Here is a 19,371-nt window from a genome sequence, read left to right on the forward strand (position 1 = left end):
ACCATGCTAATGCTAGCTGATGAGTTACCCAATTAATCCCACTGCTCCTTGTTCTTTCTCCATAGTCATGCACTTTCTTCCCTTCCAACATTTTCCTGCCTCCATTCCTTCTGAATACACCTCCTCCATCCCTTCAAACACTGCATAATTTTGCAAGTCTATAAAATCTTTTTATTTTTGGTATTCATCAGCACATTTTCTGAGATACGCACCTGCAGCCTGTTTAGGTGTCAAGGACGTTGCCATGACAGTTCCAAGTAACTTGGCTACTGCAACACGGACTGCATAATTAGATCCCTCTAGGCCTTTGAAGCAGAGAGTGGCCAAGTTTTCCAGTTCTGTGGTCCACATGAAGACAGATTCCTTCTGCAATTCCAAGAGACACTGGGACACAAACAGATGCACTTTTATGAATGGACATTGTTGTGAGGACCACTACAGCAAAGATCTCATTGTCCCACAGCCATATTTCCACAAGTGGAGAGAATAGGTATCAGCTTCAATTCAGTGAAATGTCTTGCCTCATGTTGGTGGGTCGTCGATTAAAATCCAATTTCAGAGACCAAGAGTCTTGATCCTCTTACTGTATCCTCCCTCAATGCTGTTTTCACAACTTTAGACCAGAACAGAAACCTTTACTGTCAAGGTTTACTTATATTCAAATGCTTCAAAGTCTGCCAAAATGGGACCCCGAGGAGAAAAAAAAAAGACCAACTTCCCCCTCCCTCCCTCCCTCCCCCCAGATAGAATGCTGCAACTTTGACTGCTTTTCTCTGACGCTGGAGGAACTCAGTGGGTCTCGCAGAATCCATAGGAGGTAAAGATACATTAACGATGCTTTGGGCCTGAGCCCTTCCTCAAGGAATAAGAACAGCTCATTTTTAATGGAGGCCCTAAACCAAACCTGTGTTGATCTGCTCAGATGAGTATTATAGATCCTAATAAATCAATTCAAATAAAGATCAGATTCTTCTAGTGACCTGGCCAATATTCATCTCCATTAATTGGCTATTTGTCTCAAAGTTTAAGACTCTCCAGGGTGTAAACTTGCTCACAATTCTTCATGTCAAGAACACTGCATAGTCAGAATATTAGATGGCCTGAAGGTGCAAAAGAAATGGACTCCTTACCTTGGCTACAGCACACCGTACAGCCATGGATCTGTCAGTCAGACCAGAACGTGTGTTTTTGTAGATGTCTCGATGGCAGGAAGCGGCCGCACCTCCCAAGCCATTTAACACCTTCTGAAGGCTCAGCAGAACCTCGCTGCGGCCCTGAGACTGTTCAAAAGACAGATACTTCAGAAAGCAGCACAGACCTTTTTTGACCTGTGAGTGCCACACCACATGCAGCTTTCAGAGAATTAGGGCTGAACTCAGAAATAAGTCAACCTTACATTAAAAAAGTCACGGATTCTATCCAATTAATTTATCAGAGGCCACATCAATCCCTATTCATTCATTTGCAACAGAGACTTTCACTAAAAATATACATGAAAGACAAAACACAAGTGACAGCAATGTTACCATAGCGATAAGCGTGACATTCTTGCCAGTACCAGCAACCTGGGTTCATATCCGGCCGCTCTCTGTAAAGAGTTTCTACATTCTCCCTCTGACTCTGGGTGCTCAAGTTTCCTCCCACCTTTCAAAAACATAAGGGGATTGTAGTTTAATTGGTGTATTTGGAGGTGGGGGGCATGGACAGGGCCAGAAGGACCCGTTACCGTACTGTATGCCTAAATAAGCCTTGACCATGACACAGCATGGAGACAGGCCCTCTGGCCTGCCAAGTGTGCACTTATTCCATTTTATCCTCTCTATGTTCTACTAAATATCTAGCCACAAGGTCCAGCTAAGCTACCATCTCTTTGGAATGTGGGAGGAAACGGTGCACCAGGATAAAACCCAGAGTCAGTGAGAATGAGCCAACTCTACCTGGACAGCACTCAAGGTTAGGATTGAACCTGGCTTACTTTGGCACAGCAGTGCTATCAGCTGCACCACGCAACTCCCAGCTCATCCAGCACAAGCTAGTCGGTGACTCACACACTGAAGCCTTGCTTTTCTGAGGAATTTATGGCTCCTGTGCGTAGCAGCCAACACTCTCATTGCCAAGTCGGAAGGCTGTGGGTTTCAAGTCCCACTCTAGCGATTTGAACACTCAGAGGGTGTGCCACACTGATGTCCAGTTTAAATTTAACCAAGATCCCTATCTTCCTTGTAAGAAAAATATAAAAGATCCCACAGCACTGCTTCAAAGGTGTGGAGAACCCTTCCCTAGGTGCCGAGGACAAACTTTATCTCTCAACCAAGAATTACTTAAACATATAGAAACATAAAATAATCTGATTCTCATCACATTACCCTTCTGGGATTTATTATGTTAGTTTTTTTTGCACATTGTCAATTACCTGCACATTTCCCACATTAGTAATTTTAAAGACACTTCATCAATTGTAGAATGCCTTGGGTGATCTGAATCTATATTAGGCAGTGTATAACATCAGCAGAGACCAAGCTCTCAGGTGCGCCCTCTGGGGGTTCACTCAAGAAGCCTGTTCCAGGAATGGTGCCATTTCCTCCAAGTTGTTAAGGAGGGTTTTGGCACTTTCACAAATTATAAAAGAATTCATCAATAATTAACCCTTTGCAAAGCACAGTTTTAAAATACTGATTCTTTTAACAGGAGCTTTCCAATTTGCATAATAATGTCTTTTTTTTCTAAATAAAATGATGTACTCCCAGATGAACCACTGGTCCAACCATCACTAGAATTCACAATCCACACTGAAACCATCATCACTCCAAATTCCCATTTACTTCAGATCCTCAAGTGGAACAACAAGCAGCCAATGATCTCGACTTTGCTAGAATTTTGATAGGCACATTAGAGAAAGCAGCTACTCTTAGGTAGCTAACTTCTCAACTGCTCAGATGGTGAGAAGAATGTTCAGCATGAAATACATCGGTGCTGTGATCTTGGACAGTTGAAATATTGGCATAATGTGGTTCAGAGTTTTCAGAAACCAAAAGGAAGAAAGACAGGGAAGATTCATTTCAATTTTTATTTAATCACGGGATGGAGCAATAGTATCACAGCACCAGCAACCCAGGTTCAAATCTGCCGCTTTCGGCAGAGTTTGTACGTTCTCCTTGTGACCCACATAGGTTTTTCCAGGGTGCTCTAGTTTCCTCTCACCCTCCAAAAACGTATGGGGTTGGAAGGTTAATTGGGTGTAATTCGGCAGACAATTACGTCAATCAGCTTCCATGTGTCGTGTATATTTATTTTTAATTTAAGCACTTCTGTGGATGAAAGGCTAATCTTGACAAGGGATAGTGAAAACAGTTTTCTTGTCACTACAGTCAAGCTAACAAAAAGCAGTATTTTCACATTTGTATTTAATGGTTACATTTTTACAATGTTAACATTTCCTTTTCTATATTCCTGACTTTTTCTGTCAGAATTATACGGTTCAGTTGATAGCAAAAATACCTTTGTCAACAGACAGGAATTTAAACTCCATTCTACTTAAACAAGTAATCTTAGTTGATATTTCATTGGGGCAGCATGGTTAGTGCAACCCCTATACAGTGCCAGCGATTGGGAGCGGGGTTTGAATCCCATGCTGTTTGCAAGGAGTTTGCATGTTCTCCCCGTGTCTGCATGGATTTTCCCTAGAGGCTCCTGTTTCCTCCCACCATTCATAAAAACGTACTGGGGTGTAGGTTAATTGGGTGTTATTAGGCAGCACAGACCCGTGGATCAAAATGGCCTGTTACAGTGCTAAATTTAAATGTCAGGCAAGGTCTCTCTACAGTCCTGGGGAAAAATTCATCCCTCAATCGAATATTACATTTAAAGAGTTTACCCTGATCATATCATTCCTGCTTGTGTAAGTCATCTTCACACTTCCTACTTTACAAATGCAACTACATTTCCAGTGGGTGTAATGTCACAGAAGTAGAAAGATATAGCACAGAAACAGAACCTTGAGCCATCAAGTCTCCACAAATCATCAACTCCGTTTATATTGAACTTCCACTATTTCCATTTTTATTCTCACCACATTAGATAACACCCACAGATTCTACCACTCACCCACATCAGGGGCAATTTACAGCAGCCAATTAAACCACCAACCCACACATCTTTGAAATGTAGAAGGAAGCCACAAAGTCACAGGAGCATGGGCAAACTCCACATGAAAACTATTTCAGAATTAAAACCTTTTCTTCTTTTGGTCACGTCATAAACTGAGGGTATGCTCTATTCACGCAGGTACCATTACCTCGTTGAGAAGGCAAATGACTCGGGTAGAAAAATAAAACTATCCCACAAAAACATTAGGAACACAAGAAAAAGCACAAGGATGGCAATTCAAAGATGGCAAGGATGAACTTTACCTCCAGGCTAATTTCCTGGCTGAAACTATAAATCCTTTGATTTTGTTAATAACCAAATATCGATCCCTGTCTTGAATATACTCTTCCACTCAGCCTCTTTAGTTCTCGAGGAGAGCACCCTCAACATGAAGAAATACCTCCGTCCTGAATGGCCAATCTCTTATTGTTACCTGACCTGTTGAGTCCAGCAATTTGCTTTAGACTAAAACCCTCTGCTACCATTCGGCAGGGATTCAGCTGCCTGACTACTAGTGCAAAATGTTGGCAGCAGTAGAAAAGAGCAGCCAGTAGTAGAGAAAGACATGCTTCATAAAATATCCTCTTGTATAGAAGAGAGTACACAGAAAATTTACAATGACATTTATATGGACAAGACAAAGGAGATCATTTTAGACTTCAGGAGGATGAAGGACGACTATTCTCTATTATGCATCAATGGTTCAGTTGTGGAGAGAACAAAATTTCTTGGTGTGTATACAAAGGATGAGCTATCCTGGACCCACAACACCTTCTCAGGAGGTTGAGGTGGGCAAGGCTACCGGCCCCCATCTTGACATTTCACAGAAGCACAATTGAGAGTGTCCTGTCTTGCTTGATCATTGTGTGGTATGGTCACTGCAAAGCATCATACCAGAAGTCAATGCAATTATCAAATCAGCTGAGAAACTGATGACATTTTACCAAGAGTTTTGCTTAAGTAGCACTCAGAATGATAAAAGACGCAGGACACAGCATCTTTTTTGTCAAGACATGCATACAGCAATGGTAACAGGCCATTTTGGCACATGAGCCCATGCCACCCAATTAACCTACAAACCCCAGTCCATTTCGAACAATGGGAGGAAACTAGGGCCCCCGGGGTACACCCACACAGACATGGGGAGAATGTACAGACAGCGCGGGATTCAAACTCCAGTCCCAACTGCTGGCGCCATAATAGCTTTGCACTAACTGCTACACCAACCTTGCTGCCATCAAGATCCGCTACTATCAAGAAGGCGGTTCAGGAGCATCAAAATCAAAACTGTAAGGATGGGAAATAACTTCTTCCCAGAGCTGAGCAAATCATCCCAAAATATTTATAAATATTTATTTTAAATTATAACTTGTGTATATGGGTGATTATGTTGTACTGTGTATTGTGTCTGTATGTGTGTGCACTGTGGTCTGGAACAAGTGCTGTTTCAATGAGTTGTATATGATAATAAATGTCAGAACTCAGGGGCTGAATTATAGGGAGAGGTTGAGCAGGCTCAGGCTTTATTCCTTCAAAAAAGTGCAGGAGGATGAGAGGTGATCTCAGAGGTGCACAAAATCATGACTGGGTGACTGCACCGTCTTTTGCCCACAATAGAAGAAAAACAGTAACTAGAAGTTTAAGGTCAAGGGGGAAGAGATTTTACAGAAATCTGAGGGTAACTTTTTTTTTTAAACACCAAGGATGGTGGTTGTTTGGAAAGGGCTGTTGGTTGTGGGAGGTAATGCGATGTTTCAAGAAAAAAAATGGACAGAAAGATTGGATGGGTTGAAGGGAATATGGGTCAATCACAGGGATGCGAGACCAGTGTGAGTGGGACATTTTGGACGGCGTGGGCAAGTTGGATTGAAGGACCCATTTCCACACTATAACTTCATGACTACAAGTTGTAGTCTTGTTTAAGTTGCTGCAGCAGGTCAGCAGCTGTCAGCTGAGATTACTGATCGAGTAAACAAGGGCAAAGCTAACTTGCTGCAGTTGACAATCTGTTCTGTGCAACCTTTCCTGATATTTCCCAAGACCATACACATGCTCAAATTCAGAATAGTTGTAGGCTACCTAACCTTGTAATAGTTTCCTAGAACCTGACAGGTCATCAATAGTAATAACTGTTTTGCAATACCCAGAGCAACACAGGGAGACAGATTTTGCATTAGCATGCAACTTCTGGACAACAGAAGTAATTTACTTAATTAGCACAGCTTCAATCTGTACTTTTGTTTTAAACAACATGTTTACCTCCGCACTCTTCAGGGCCTTTAGAAGATTGCTAACAGTTTCAGGAAAGGAGCTGCCCAACATTCTACCCATCTTCTCATAAAAGGCACCAATGCAAGCCACAGCGGCCCTATCAAGAACAAGAATGCACATTGATGTTATATTCTCTTCTCAAGCTAATGTGAAACACAAATAAACAAGGGCCAGCCATTCAGCACATCCACTATTCAATTCCCAGGAAACATTCACCAAGGACAGTTTGGAAATTTGCAAGTAAAAAGTACATTGGGAAGAAGAGTGTGAAGAAGTGCTACCCCTGAGAAGCCTGGCATTAATTTTAAGGATATGCTTTTGGTCACAGAGGAGAGATTCACCCAAGGTCGTGGCCTGGAATAGAGGGTTGTCACAATGAGGTGAGATTAGTTAAACTAGATTTATTCTCACTGGAACATAGGAGGCCTTGTGTTGGACAGAGAACCAACATGAACAGAAAGTGTAGGTAGTTGTATAAAGAGCACACAAGTCTCGGGATAATATATGGTCTATGGAGCATTAGTTCAAGGTTTGCACATTTTATTTTTTTTTTTAAAATCCACAAATTTCTCGATTACAAAGTAAATACAAGTTTAAGCAATGAATTCCACAACTTGCACAGTTGCTAATAGTTAACCACATGACACTGGTGGAGGAAACCTTTCTTTTATCCTGTATCAGGATGTGGCATTTAAAAAGCAACTGGCAACATCCTTGAAAGAAAACATTTGCAGGACTGCAGGTAAATAGCAAGGGCCTGTGACGATGGATGGTGCTGAATGGCTAACTGCAACCTGCATCATTTAAATTAATTAGCCAAGCTAATCGATTCCTTAAAAGCTTCCAGAACTTGTACTTACAGTTTGGTGGGCAGGTAGGCTGATGTGTCATCCTTGCTCTTGACAATCTCATTACATTTATCCAATGTCTGGAAGACAGTGAAGGTGTCACCAATGCTGTAGAGAGTAGCAAGATTCTTAGCCAGCAGCTTGCGTGTGGGAGGGCCTGGTGAGCTGCTTATCAGGTCAGTTAGTTGTTCTACCAACTTCTTTTGCTTTTCTTTCACGTCCACCTTAAGTTCCAGACAATAATATTAAAAAAAGTAAAAATTAAAAATAAACTTCAATAACCCTCCTTAATACAAGTCCCATCATTCACAATTCTTAACACCTCTCTTTCCAAGATGATAGCATCAGCCAAGACCATTGTATATCCATCTCAAAGCCAACTCCACATCCTCAGACCTCTGCACTATCTCAGACTGCCTGGGGCAGCAAACTCTCAGGTCACTAGGTCAATTGGCCACTGGAAATTGCCCTTCATGTGCAGGTGAATGCTAGAACGAAGAAAGTATTGATAGGAATGTTGAGAAAATAAACGGGATCAGTACAAATGAGTGCTTAATGGTCGGCAGATGCCACAGACAAAAAGGCCATCATTGGGGACACGGTCGTCCTCTTTTACTGCTCTGATCAGTTAATCAGCTGGAGTGAAACAAGAAAGCCTGCAGATGGTGTGGTTGTAATAAATAAACAAAATTGCAGGAGAAACTCCACAAGTCTCTCAGCATCTATAGGATGTAAAGATATATTAACAATCTTTTGGGCTTTGGCCCAAAATGTTGGTTATATATTTTTGCATTCTATGAATGGTATGAGAGCTGCTGAGTTTCTCCAACAATTTTGTGTCCGTTTCCCCTTCCTCTACCCACACAATGATTATCATACAAAACCAGAGCATCTTATTTGATGAAGAATTTCAAACACCTCTGTCAGCTTGTGAGTGCTTTAATCCATCTGGGCAACACTGCCCATTCCCATTCCTTCGTGGTTCAAACAGCAATCACTACCTGTGTCATCTCCAGAGCTGGATAGCATCCTATCGTTAGAGCCTCCATCAACCTGAAATACCCTAAAGCTCAAAAATCTGTGCCTGGTCTGAGTTACCCATCATTGCCCTTGAACCAACATTGCTCTGCAAACTCCAATGTAGAAAATCCTCACCTTCCACCAAATCCTCACCCTTTGCTCTCCCTTCCCTACCTTCTAATAAACAGTGAAGATTCCAGACATCAAGACTCGATTTGATGTCTTGATATCTGAAATGAATTAGAAGAATATTAATTTCTGGAAGAGTACTCAACAAACTGTTAGGCTTATGGAGGGATTCGTGCTATATTTTCAGGGAAGGTGATTTAAAAAAAAACAGTGGATTTTACTTTCGTGCAGAGCCAGAGTTAGGTGCAAGGAGGAGTCATCGATTCAGGGGACTCTCTTTTGCTTCTCTTTCTCCTATTATGGGCGCCGGGCAATGAGTGACTCTTTGTTTGCCTTTAGGGCAGGCAAAAGTCGACATTTATCATGCACATTACAATTTTGTTTACATCATGTGACAATAAAGAAACATTTAATCTTGATCTCCAGTGTTGTCAGTGTAGAGTCGCCCTATGACCAAGTGGGTTTTCTCCTGATTAACAGGTTTTCCTCAACATTCCAAAGTTGTACTGGGTGGTAAATTAATTAGTTAGTATCAGTAACCTTCATGCAGGTGGGTGGTGGGGAAATTAGAAGGGGTTTAATGGGTGCGAGAGAGCATGGGAAAGTGGAGGGGGGGGGGAGAAAATGGATTAAATCAGATTCTCAAGAGACCTAGCATAGACTTGATGGATTGTGTTATGAGCCAAGAGGACCACAAAATCCAACAGCCACAGATATTCACCAGGACAAATGGTTACTTAAACAAAAGTTGCTTTTAATCATCTTTAAACATGAAAACAAGATCACATTTTTAACTTCTCACAATTAACTAACCTAACTTAACCCTCTTCTAATTCTAAGCGCACGTGTATGTAACGTGTGTGTAAGTTCAGAAAGGTTCTTTGATTCACAGTCCAATCTCACTTCTCATTCCTCCAAGTTTACTGGTTGCAGGCAATTCTTATACAGTGCTCAGAATTTAACATTTATGAAGTTCACCAGAAAGTTACCGCTCAGGAAGATTCTTGTCGGTTTTCAGAGAGATTTGTTGTTCGCTGGACACTCATAACTGATTCCTTTTAATCAGCCACTTCAGTGTCTTGCTGAAGAAACCTGCCCCATCAGGCTTTTCCAGATGATAACCTCTTTCTTTCAGGTCACCACAGAGTTCCTTTTTGTTTCCCTTATTTCAAGTGAAACATTAGACAGCCAGTCCTCTCCTCTTGTATGGATCACACTGGCTTTGACCAGGACAAACAAAGCACTCACAACCCATCTTCAAAATAGGTTTTTCCACAAGCTTGCCAGCTTGTTCTGTTTCTGTCCCAGCTGGGAACTGCAGAACTGAATTCTCTCACTCAGAGAAAAAGCCTGTTTTACTCTCTCTGCTTGCAAAACCACATGACTCTCTTAGAACAGCAAGCTGCACTCCAGACAGCCTGCAGCTCCGAATTACTCCTCCAATCTCTTTCATCTGTTCCTTTTCAAAAAACAACAACAATCCATTCGTGAAGTCTCTTGGGCACTGCCAAAAGTTTTTGCAAAGGCCCCTAGAGCTGCCCTGTCTGGCTTGAGCAGAGTTCCAGTATTTTAAATGCTATATGTTCTGGTATGTATGTGACCTGCACAAAAACCTGCCACACTTTATCTCTCAAAATCATATCTATATACAATATAAACACAATGTAATCTTTCACAGTTGAATAATCACTTTCTATGTTGAAGGGAAACATGAACATATTAAAAGGTGCAAACTACTGTTGAGCTTAAAAACCTGCTGCTCAATGAAAGTTAGTTGGGCTGCATATTTATTCAGTTGCTGCCTTTCTAATTTCAAATGGTACTTTGCATCACTATTTCTGAGTCTAATCTCACAAATCTGGAATGGCCCATGTTTTCACATACCTTATTGGCAGCAACCAGTACTTTGTTCAAGAAACGTAGCCATTCAAAGATAAACACAGGCCGCTTTGCCTCAGTTATTTGTGCTAGGGCTTCCTCGTTCAACCATAAACTGTGGGCCAGCTCCATCTCCCTGAAGAATTTTTACCAGCAGCCTACAATTCCCAGAGACTGTCTGGCTGAGTGTTCGGTCTCCAGGAATGTTTCAATCCTGTTCAAAATAAAATTTAGATTATCGCTATACAAATTATACAGTGCCTATTAAGAAAAAACAAGTTGAAAATTAAAATGATACGAGATAAGAGTTCATTGTCATTTACACAAGTATAGATGCACTGAAATTCATACTTGCCGCAGCCACACAGATACACCTATTAGTATAAAAATCCTTTCATCTGAGCTTTACTTATCTGGCTGTGGTTTCAGGTTAGTAAAATCAAAACTAATTTCTTTTTAAATTAGGCATACAGCATATTAACAAGCCCTTCAGACTCACGAGCCCATGCCAACCAATCAATACATTTTGAACGGTGGGAGAAACCAGAGTCCCTGGAGGAAACCCATGCAGACAATGGGAAAACATACAAACAGACACCACCAGATTTGAACCCGGGTCGCTGGTGCTGTAATAGTGTTGCGCTAACCACTACACTAACTGTGCCACCTAATGTTTGGCACCACTGTGCTCTTGGAAACAAAGACTGGGGTTTGAAAATCAGAAAAGTTATCCTGAACTTACTTTACCCTGGTTAAATTCTTGGTACATTGCTCTAATTTCCAAATCATGAAAAGAATGTGAAGGCATCAAAGATGCAAATAAACATTCTGAAGTACTTGTCGGGTTAACTCACACAGGTTGGTGCACATTTGACATTCTCTCCACCCCACTGCACACCCACCCCCAAAGCTGTGAAAACATTTCAAAACTGGATTTTTTTTCTTGTGCAGAAAAAGTATTAGGAGTTGTGTGATCAAGGCAAGAAGATTAAAAGGGTGTGATCAAACAGAGGATGAAAGAAGTTCAGGAGACTGCCTCTCGTCCCTATACTCCTATAGCTGAAAATGTGGCTTTCACTATCTTTTCCTCACAATGCTGTATCGCTTAATAAACACTGATTAATAATGAGTTGATATGCTGGGTTGCCAAAGTAAATCATTCCTTTGAGGATTCCTGATTATACAATATCCAGTGACTTCTGCAAGTACACAAGAATGAATTGGCCTCTGTGCAGTGAAATTTAACCTAAATTCTCACCTTATTCTTCAATACTTATGATTCGCTCTCCTGCCAGCAATGTGGACCAACAAGAAACAACTTACCACTGAGAGAAAAGTTAATCAAGTGAACACAAAATCTGCTTGATATTTTTAAAAATTTGATATTCAAAGATGAAGCCATTTAACTCTGCCTCTACCCACAGCTTCTGTTAAACACTTCAAAACACTGTTGTTCATTTCAGATATCCCACATTCAGAGTATTTTGTCTTCGGGGTGGAAGTGACCTCCATTACACCATTCCAATAGAAATGCCACCTAACGAGACTGTCCATTTGTTCTTCGTCAGAAGGAGCAGAAAGTAACATAAACTAAGGCTGGGTTAACTAATGTACCTGATCTCTCCAGCCAGGCTCTTAGCAAATGTCTGTGGCTCATTAGAAACAGCCATAGTCATTTGCTTTTAAATAGAGACTCTGGAGGAGTTGAAAACAGACAAGGCTTGAAAAAGCTCTGCATCACTCAAGGGAAAGGAAGACAGTCATGCCTTCTCCACTTATAGAAACAAGTATTACTTTTCCCAGTTGATTATTTCTCTCTCCACAGATACAACCTGGCTTGCTGAGTATTTTCTGTTTTTGGCATAGATTTCTACTACCCGCAATTTGCTTCAATTTTCATGGTTAAGAAAAATGGTCAGTCTCTAATTTAAAATGAATGATTGATTTAACCTCAACTTCCACATCCAGGAAAGTGTTCTGCATTATGCCATCTACTCATGGACTCCTCAGTCTTGGAAATACAGTCCCTCTCAATCTACCATCTCACCATTACCTTCAATGCTCTTATTTTGTTGAAAGTAAGGCTGCCCAAATTTAGTACCTGGTTTCTTGTGCAGCTGGGGCATTACCGTCAACTCCTAGTATACAGTAGGGTGATTGAAAACATGGCTGAATATCAACACTCAATGTCACCATAAACTTTTCTCTCTCTTGCATGTGTATCTTTTCTTGGGCACATTTTCTCTGCACTACAGATAAGTAGAAATTCTGCCTGGCCCACAGGAAAAAGAATCACAGGGTGGAAAAAGAATCACAGGGTTGTTTGCGATATCTTGCATGTACTCTGACAATAAAGCTGAACTTTGAACATGCTGAAGAGTATCTGTGGCAGATCACATAAATGAAGCATACATTTAGCCAATGAAAGAAAAAACCTTCAAAGTTCAGCTTTATTGTCACAAGTAGCATGAAGATAAAGATTGTTTTGTGAGCAGACTGGCAGACATCTCATATATAGTACAAGATATAGTGCAGGGTTACACAGAGATCAGTTGTTATGGAGCAAAGACAATGCAATTTTACTATTTTGGGGGTCATTCAGGAGTCTGATAATGGCAGGAAAGGGACAGTCCTCAAATTTAGTGGTATGTGAACTCATACTTGAGAATCTTCTTCCTGACAGGAAGGGATGAAGAGTGTGTGGCCAGAGTGGGATGAGTCCTTTCATATGTTAGCTGCTTTTCCAAGGCAGTGGGTGTTTATAGAGGTGATGGAGGGGTATGTGTGATGGCTTGAGCCATATTTTCAACCCTCTACAGTTTCTTGCAGTCTTAGGGAGAGCAGGTTCCATCCCATGCAGGGTTGCACTCTGGCAGGACATTTTTAATAGTGCACCACTAAAACTTGTTAAGGGAAGCAGGTGACATGTTAAATTTCTTCAGGCTTCTGAGTAGAGGCACTGGTGCACTTTCTTGGCCTTGCAATGGCATGGGTTGACCAGAATAAGTCACTGGAGATGCTTACCCAAGAAATGTAAAGCTCTTTACTGTCTTCATCTCATCACTATTGATGCAGACTGAGCTCTACTCCTCTTCAGGAAGTCTATAACCAGTTCTTGAGTCTTGCTGACATTGAGATAAAAGTTGTCCTTGCATCATGCCACAAGTCCCTTTATCTTCCTTCTATATTCCATCTCACTGTTGTTAAAGATGCTATGACAGTGGTGTCGTCCACAAATGCATAGATCAAACTGGAGCAGTGTTTGCCATGTATCTTGAGTATACAGGGAACATAGTGGGGTAGTATACAGCCTTGTGGTGCCCTGGTATTGAGGATGAACTTGGATCACATGAGAAAAAGCTGAGAAGTGATGGGGGAGGGGATGGCTCTCTGAATGGAAAAGGTTGTGGGGGGTGGGGGGAAGCCAGGATGGGAAATAGAGGATTGGGAAAGTCAGAGAGGAGTTTGGGGGGGGGGGGGGGGGGGTGTGGAGAGTTCAGAGGTCAAAAGGCCAGGGGACAGGAAAAAAGGGGGAGCCCAGAGGGTAGTCAGGGAGAAGACGAGAGCAGAAAGAGAGAGAGAAAGAAAGAAAAGCCAGTTGCAGAGAAAGATACTGAGATCAAGCTCATGTAGCTTGGGGATTAGTTTGGTGTAAATGTAATGAAAGTGGAGCTGTAGCTGATAAACAGTAGTCTGATGGAAGTGTTAACCAGGTGTTCCTGGGCTGAATGTATGTCCAGGGAGATGACATCTGCTGTCAACTTGTTTTTGTATTATCTGAATTGGAGGGATCAAGGGTGGTTGATAGATTTAATTACAAATTGTGATGCTCAAAACTTCTCCTTTACTATCTTGTTATGGTTTCTTTACTCTTTCAGCATCACTTGGACCATACAAGGCAAGAATCAACCAAAGTATTATATACCTACAGAGTAGTATTTCATTATGAAAGGCCCATTTGAAACAGAGGTATATCACAAGGCAACTTGAACACAGTCCAATACTTAATTTTGCAGTTAATCATGCGAAAACACATTACTGTTTAATTTCCATGGGGCAAAATTCTGGACTGTAAATTTAGTACTGCAGCTGACAAAGATGAAGGCAAAAACCCAAAGGTTTTGATTATTCCTTTTAGCAAAAATACTCAAATATCTGTATATTGATGGAGACTGTTTAGAAAATACTGCATAGAAAAATTGAATGTAATATTTTGAGCAAGTAGATAGGGTGGGAGGGCACAAGAAAAAAAGATGAGAAGTGACAAGGAGGGGATAGCTCTTTATCTGGAGAAGGTGGGGGGATCAGGGTGGGAAACAGAGAGGAGAAGTGGAGGGTTGGGGATGTCAGAGAGGAGATGGGGAGGAGCGAGTCTGAGGGGTGGGAAGGGAGAGTGAGAGACTGAGGGGGATGAGAACAGAAAAGGGCAAAGGGGGGAGAAATGAGGCAGTGGGATCTAGCAGCAGGTGCCCAGGGGACCAGCCCCACGGGGGCAGAGGTTGGCTTGGGAACCAGCGACAGTTGGCATGGACCAGAATGGGGTTGGTTGGGACAGGGGTGAATTTTATTTTTTTTAATATAAAAGGTTTTAAACTTTTAATGTTTATCTATATTCAATTACAGATCTGAGTTCCAAACATTGATCTTACTTGTAACTAAAAATAGCAAACTTCAGCGACACTCGGTTGGTCATATTAAATGTATGCTGGAATGAGGAGTTCCAAAAGATTTTAGTAATCTGTTAATAAGGGCAGCACTCTAATTGAAGCCCAAAAAAGTGGTACAGTGAAACCTTGTGACATTGATGAAAGAGGACTGTACATTTCTGCAAGATTCCAGTAAATTATTGTATGTTAGGCAGGAGTCAGTGTAAAGCCTATACTGTCAAAAGCATATTCAAGTTACCAGCATGATGCATGTGCATGTGAATTACAAGTTGGCCTTGCACCACACAAAGGAGTTCATAGATGAATAACATTCATTTCAACAGCTCAAAACATGATAGACGTTAAAGGCTATGGGTTAGCTGTCGTTTTGAGGAGTATAAAGAAAAACACGAAAGTCTGCAGACACTGTGGTTGAAGTTGAAAACACAATGTTAGAGATACTCTGCAGGTCCTTGATGCAGCAAAAGTAAAAATACAGAACCGATATTCTTATACGTGGAGATGTGAAACACAAGTGAAAGCAGACAAAGAATTGCTGAAGGAAATCAGTCGGTCATACAGCATCCATGGGGAGAAGTGGCCAGCGAAGGGCAGAGGTGAGCGAGGACGACGAAAGGAGTTTTACAACGAGAAAGGGTTGTGATTAAGTGATTGGGCAAAGAATGGCTGTGTCAGTAGGGGTGAGAAGGAAGCAGGTTTAGTGTCCTACCAGGGAAGACAAGGCTCGTGGTTGCTATGGAGTAGGAGCAAGGTGTCGGTATGGAGGAGGAGGTAGGCTGTGAAGGGACAGGTCCTCCAATCCATGGCCAGGGGTGCTGGGAAGGGCCCGGGTTTTGTGTCAAAGAAGGGTACGCTGTGTCGAGCGGGGGGGGGGGGGGGGGCCGAGCGGGAGAGGTCGGGGGCCGAGCGGGAGAGGTCGGGGGCCGAGCGGGAGAGGTCGGGGGCCGAGCGGGAGAGGTCGGGGGCCGAGCGGGAGAGGTCGGGGGCCGAGCGGGAGAGGTCGGGGGCCGAGCGGGAGAGGTCGGGGGCCGAGCGGGAGAGGTCGGGGGCCGAGCGGGAGAGGTCGGGGGCCGAGCGGGAGAGGTCGGGGGCCGAGCGGGAGAGGTCGGGGGCCGAGCGGGAGAGGTCGGGGGCCGAGCGGGAGAGGTCGGGGGCCGAGCGGGAGAGGTCGGGGGCCGAGCGGGAGAGGTCGGGGGCCGAGCGGGAGAGGTCGGGGGCCGAGCGGGAGAGGTCGGGGGCCGAGCGGGAGAGGTCGGGGGCCGAGCGGGAGAGGTCGGGGGCCGAGCGGGAGAGGTCGGGGGCCGAGCGGGAGAGGTCGGGGGCCGAGCGGGAGAGGTCGGGGGCCGAGCGGGAGAGGTCGGGGGCCGAGCGGGAGAGGTCGGGGGCCGAGCGGGAGAGGTCGGGGGCCGAGCGGGAGAGGTCGGGGGCCGAGCGGGAGAGGTCGGGGGCCGAGCGGGAGAGGTCGGGGGCCGAGCGGGAGAGGTCGGGGGCCGAGCGGGAGAGGTCGGGGGCCGAGCGGGAGAGGTCGGGGGCCGAGCGGGAGAGGTCGGGGGCCGAGCGGGAGAGGTCGGGGGCCGAGCGGGAGAGGTCGGGGGCCGAGCGGGAGAGGTCGGGGGCCGAGCGGGAGAGGTCGGGGGCCGAGCGGGAGAGGTCGGGGGCCGAGCGGGAGAGGTCGGGGGCCGAGCGGGAGAGGTCGGGGGCCGAGCGGGAGAGGTCGGGGGCCGAGCGGGAGAGGTCGGGGGCCGAGCGGGAGAGGTCGGGGGCCGAGCGGGAGAGGTCGGGGGCCGAGCGGGAGAGGTCGGGGGCCGAGCGGGAGAGGTCGGGGGCCGAGCGGGAGAGGTCGGGGGCCGAGCGGGAGAGGTCGGGGGCCGAGCGGGAGAGGTCGGGGGCCGAGCGGGAGAGGTCGGGGGCCGAGCGGGAGAGGTCGGGGGCCGAGCGGGAGAGGTCGGGGGCCGAGCGGGAGAGGTCGGGGGCCGAGCGGGAGAGGTCGGGGGCCGAGCGGGAGAGGTCGGGGGCCGAGCGGGAGAGGTCGGGGGCCGAGCGGGAGAGGTCGGGGGCCGAGCGGGAGAGGTCGGGGGCCGAGCGGGAGAGGTCGGGGGCCGAGCGGGAGAGGTCGGGGGCCGAGCGGGAGAGGTCGGGGGCCGAGCGGGAGAGGTCGGGGGCCGAGCGGGAGAGGTCGGGGGCCGAGCGGGAGAGGTCGGGGGCCGAGCGGGAGAGGTCGGGGGCCGAGCGGGAGAGGTCGGGGGCCGAGCGGGAGAGGTCGGGGGCCGAGCGGGAGAGGTCGGGGGCCGAGCGGGAGAGGTCGGGGGCCGAGCGGGAGAGGTCGGGGGCCGAGCGGGAGAGGTCGGGGGCCGAGCGGGAGAGGTCGGGGGCCGAGCGGGAGAGGTCGGGGGCCGAGCGGGAGAGGTCGGGGGCCGAGCGGGAGAGGTCGGGGGCCGAGCGGGAGAGGTCGGGGGCCGAGCGGGAGAGGTCGGGGGCCGAGCGGGAGAGGTCGGGGGCCGAGCGGGAGAGGTCGGGGGCCGAGCGGGAGAGGTCGGGGGCCGAGCGGGAGAGGTCGGGGGCCGAGCGGGAGAGGTCGGGGGCCGAGCGGGAGAGGTCGGGGGCCGAGCGGGAGAGGTCGGGGGCCGAGCGGGAGAGGTCGGGGGCCGAGCGGGAGAGGTCGGGGGCCGAGCGGGAGAGGTCGGGGGCCGAGCGGGAGAGGTCGGGGGCCGAGCGGGAGAGGTCGGGGGCCGAGCGGGAGAGGTCGGGGGCCGAGCGGGAGAGGTCGGGGGCCGAGCGGGAGAGGTCGGGGGCCGAGCGGGAGAGGTCGGGGGCCGAGCGGGAGAGGTCGGGGGCCGAGCGGGAGAGGTCGGGGGCCGAGCGGGAGAGGTCGGGGGCCGAGCGGGAGAGGTCGGGGGCCGGACCGGGCCGCAACGCCGCCTCTCCTCCTCCTTCTCGTGCCGCCCAACTTACTCACCATTCTCCCGGGGAGGGGGGCAACCCTGCCTCCAAGGCCGAGGCGAGATAGAATGAAAGAAGGCCCCGGGGTGTACGGGGAAGAGGGCCGGTCAATCCGCTGCCCGTCGCCAGCCAACGACCCTCGCCGTAGCCCCACGACCGGTACGTGCAATGGGCTCGTCGCGCGCGTCGCCCTCTATGGCCCCGCATGCGCAGTGCTGACCGGTTGTTTCCCCTGTCGGAGGAAGATGGCGGCTGAGGACGATTATATGTCAGATGCCTTTATCAACCTCGCGTAAGAGAGCCTTCGGGATCCGGGAATTGGCCCTCACCAGAGCGGTTATTGCAGGGGTGGCCAACCTTTTAATTTCAGTCGTGCAGCACGGGAACAGGCCATTTGGGCCCACGAGTCCATACTGGGGGTGGAGGTTAATTGGGTGGCACGGACTCGTGGGCCCAAATGACCTGTTCCCGTGCTGCACGACTGAAATTAAAAGGTTGGCCACCACTGGGTTATTGCAGTTTGTTCATTCCCAACTGTAAGAGCAGGCCCGTCCTTTTGTCAGTATTCAGAGGCTGGCCAGTTCCTGTGTAATCTTCACCTTTGACTGATTTTGCCTCTTCCATTTCTCAGCCTAGGCAGTGTGAATCATTTTCTCTTGGGGTTCAATTCATCGGGTACCTGTGGCTCCACGGTCTGCGAATACTGTTCGTTGCTGAGGGCAATAATAGCGGGAGTTAGACAAAGATTGCGCTTGCATATTCCACGACTAGATGAAGCTCTTCGAGTCTCCTAGCTCTCGGAGTAATTTCAACCCCAGTTTTACCTAAACCTGATTTTCTAACCACTTTGGGCGGTTTACAGTGGCCAATTAACCTCCGAGTGTGTGTGGAAACTCGCACAGTGACTGGGTGAACGTGTAACCTCCCAAAAACCTCCACAGACAGCATTTAGATCAAGTTCAAACTCCAGCCACTCGATCTGTGAGGAAGCAGCGCTGTTTTGTCATTGTTCTGATAAAGCTGCAATGATAGTTGTGTGTTTGTATAATTAATGTGTTCATGTAATCATGTGTTTATATAATTAAGTTTTTCAAACTATATTACAAAATACATTTAAGATAGTCAACTGTTTGCCAATTTCAACAAAGAGCAACAAGATGTATTAATCCAAGCCTTTTAAACAGTGTTGATTCAGAGTTCATTGCTGACTTTTACCAGGAGGTGTTCTTATTTTGAATTAATGTAATCAGTTTTTTATGTACAATAGTATGGTTTTGTACCATGGTTGCTGTTGGTACTGCCAGGCCTGTAATTTATTGCCCATTGTGACTTGAAATTAAGGTTGTTGATGGTGTCATGAATATTCAGCCTGAAAATCCAGGAAATTATCTGAAAGATGTATTATAACTGCCAAGGTCTTGCCTGGAGATGTATGTCCATTAATGGTCTAAAGCAGGATAATGTGGCTTTGA

General features: G+C 46.3%; 3 protein-coding genes across 6 annotated transcripts in view; 2 read left to right on the forward strand and 1 right to left on the reverse strand.

The window, feature by feature from the left end:
- Positions 1 to 18,108, reverse strand: part of heatr5b (HEAT repeat containing 5B) — a 139,509-nt gene extending 121,401 nt beyond the window's left edge. For 2 of the 4 annotated variants that reach the window (XM_069885125.1, XM_069885123.1), the window contains exons 1-6: positions 17,916 to 18,107; positions 10,299 to 10,506; positions 7,278 to 7,489; positions 6,406 to 6,514; positions 1,131 to 1,280; positions 213 to 384 (exon numbers count right to left, since the gene is read on the reverse strand). In XM_069885125.1, the coding sequence (XP_069741226.1) occupies positions 213 to 384; positions 1,131 to 1,280; positions 6,406 to 6,514; positions 7,278 to 7,489; positions 10,299 to 10,424 (769 nt within the window). In that variant the 5' untranslated portion in view covers positions 10,425 to 10,506; positions 17,916 to 18,107. Of the gene's footprint in view, positions 1 to 212; positions 385 to 1,130; positions 1,281 to 6,405; positions 6,515 to 7,277; positions 7,490 to 10,298; positions 10,507 to 13,316; positions 13,490 to 17,915 lie in introns of all 4 variants that reach the window. The other 2 variants (XM_069885124.1, XM_069885126.1) reach the window with 2 other exon arrangements.
- LOC138737304 (golgin subfamily A member 6-like protein 2) lies at positions 15,762 to 17,966 on the forward strand. Its single transcript, XM_069888057.1, has one exon. It carries the CDS (start codon positions 15,762 to 15,764, stop codon positions 17,964 to 17,966), a length of 2,205 nt encoding a protein of 734 aa, XP_069744158.1.
- Positions 17,953 to 19,371, forward strand: part of gpatch11 (G patch domain containing 11) — a 38,468-nt gene continuing 37,049 nt past the window's right edge. The window contains exon 1 of the mRNA XM_069885128.1: positions 17,953 to 18,191. Within this exon, the coding sequence (XP_069741229.1) occupies positions 17,968 to 18,191 (224 nt within the window). The 5' untranslated portion in view covers positions 17,953 to 17,967. The remainder of the gene's footprint in view (positions 18,192 to 19,371) is intronic.

This window comes from Narcine bancroftii, chromosome 6 (assembly GCF_036971445.1).
Source record: "Narcine bancroftii isolate sNarBan1 chromosome 6, sNarBan1.hap1, whole genome shotgun sequence".
NCBI classification, from domain to species: domain Eukaryota; kingdom Metazoa; phylum Chordata; class Chondrichthyes; order Torpediniformes; family Narcinidae; genus Narcine; species Narcine bancroftii.

What these genes read in the sequence shown, in the direction of transcription:
- LOC138737304 (XM_069888057.1), top strand. Translation starts at nt 15,762, where the DNA reads ATGGCCAGGGGTGCTGGGAAGGGCCCGGGTTTTGTGTCAAAGAAGGGT.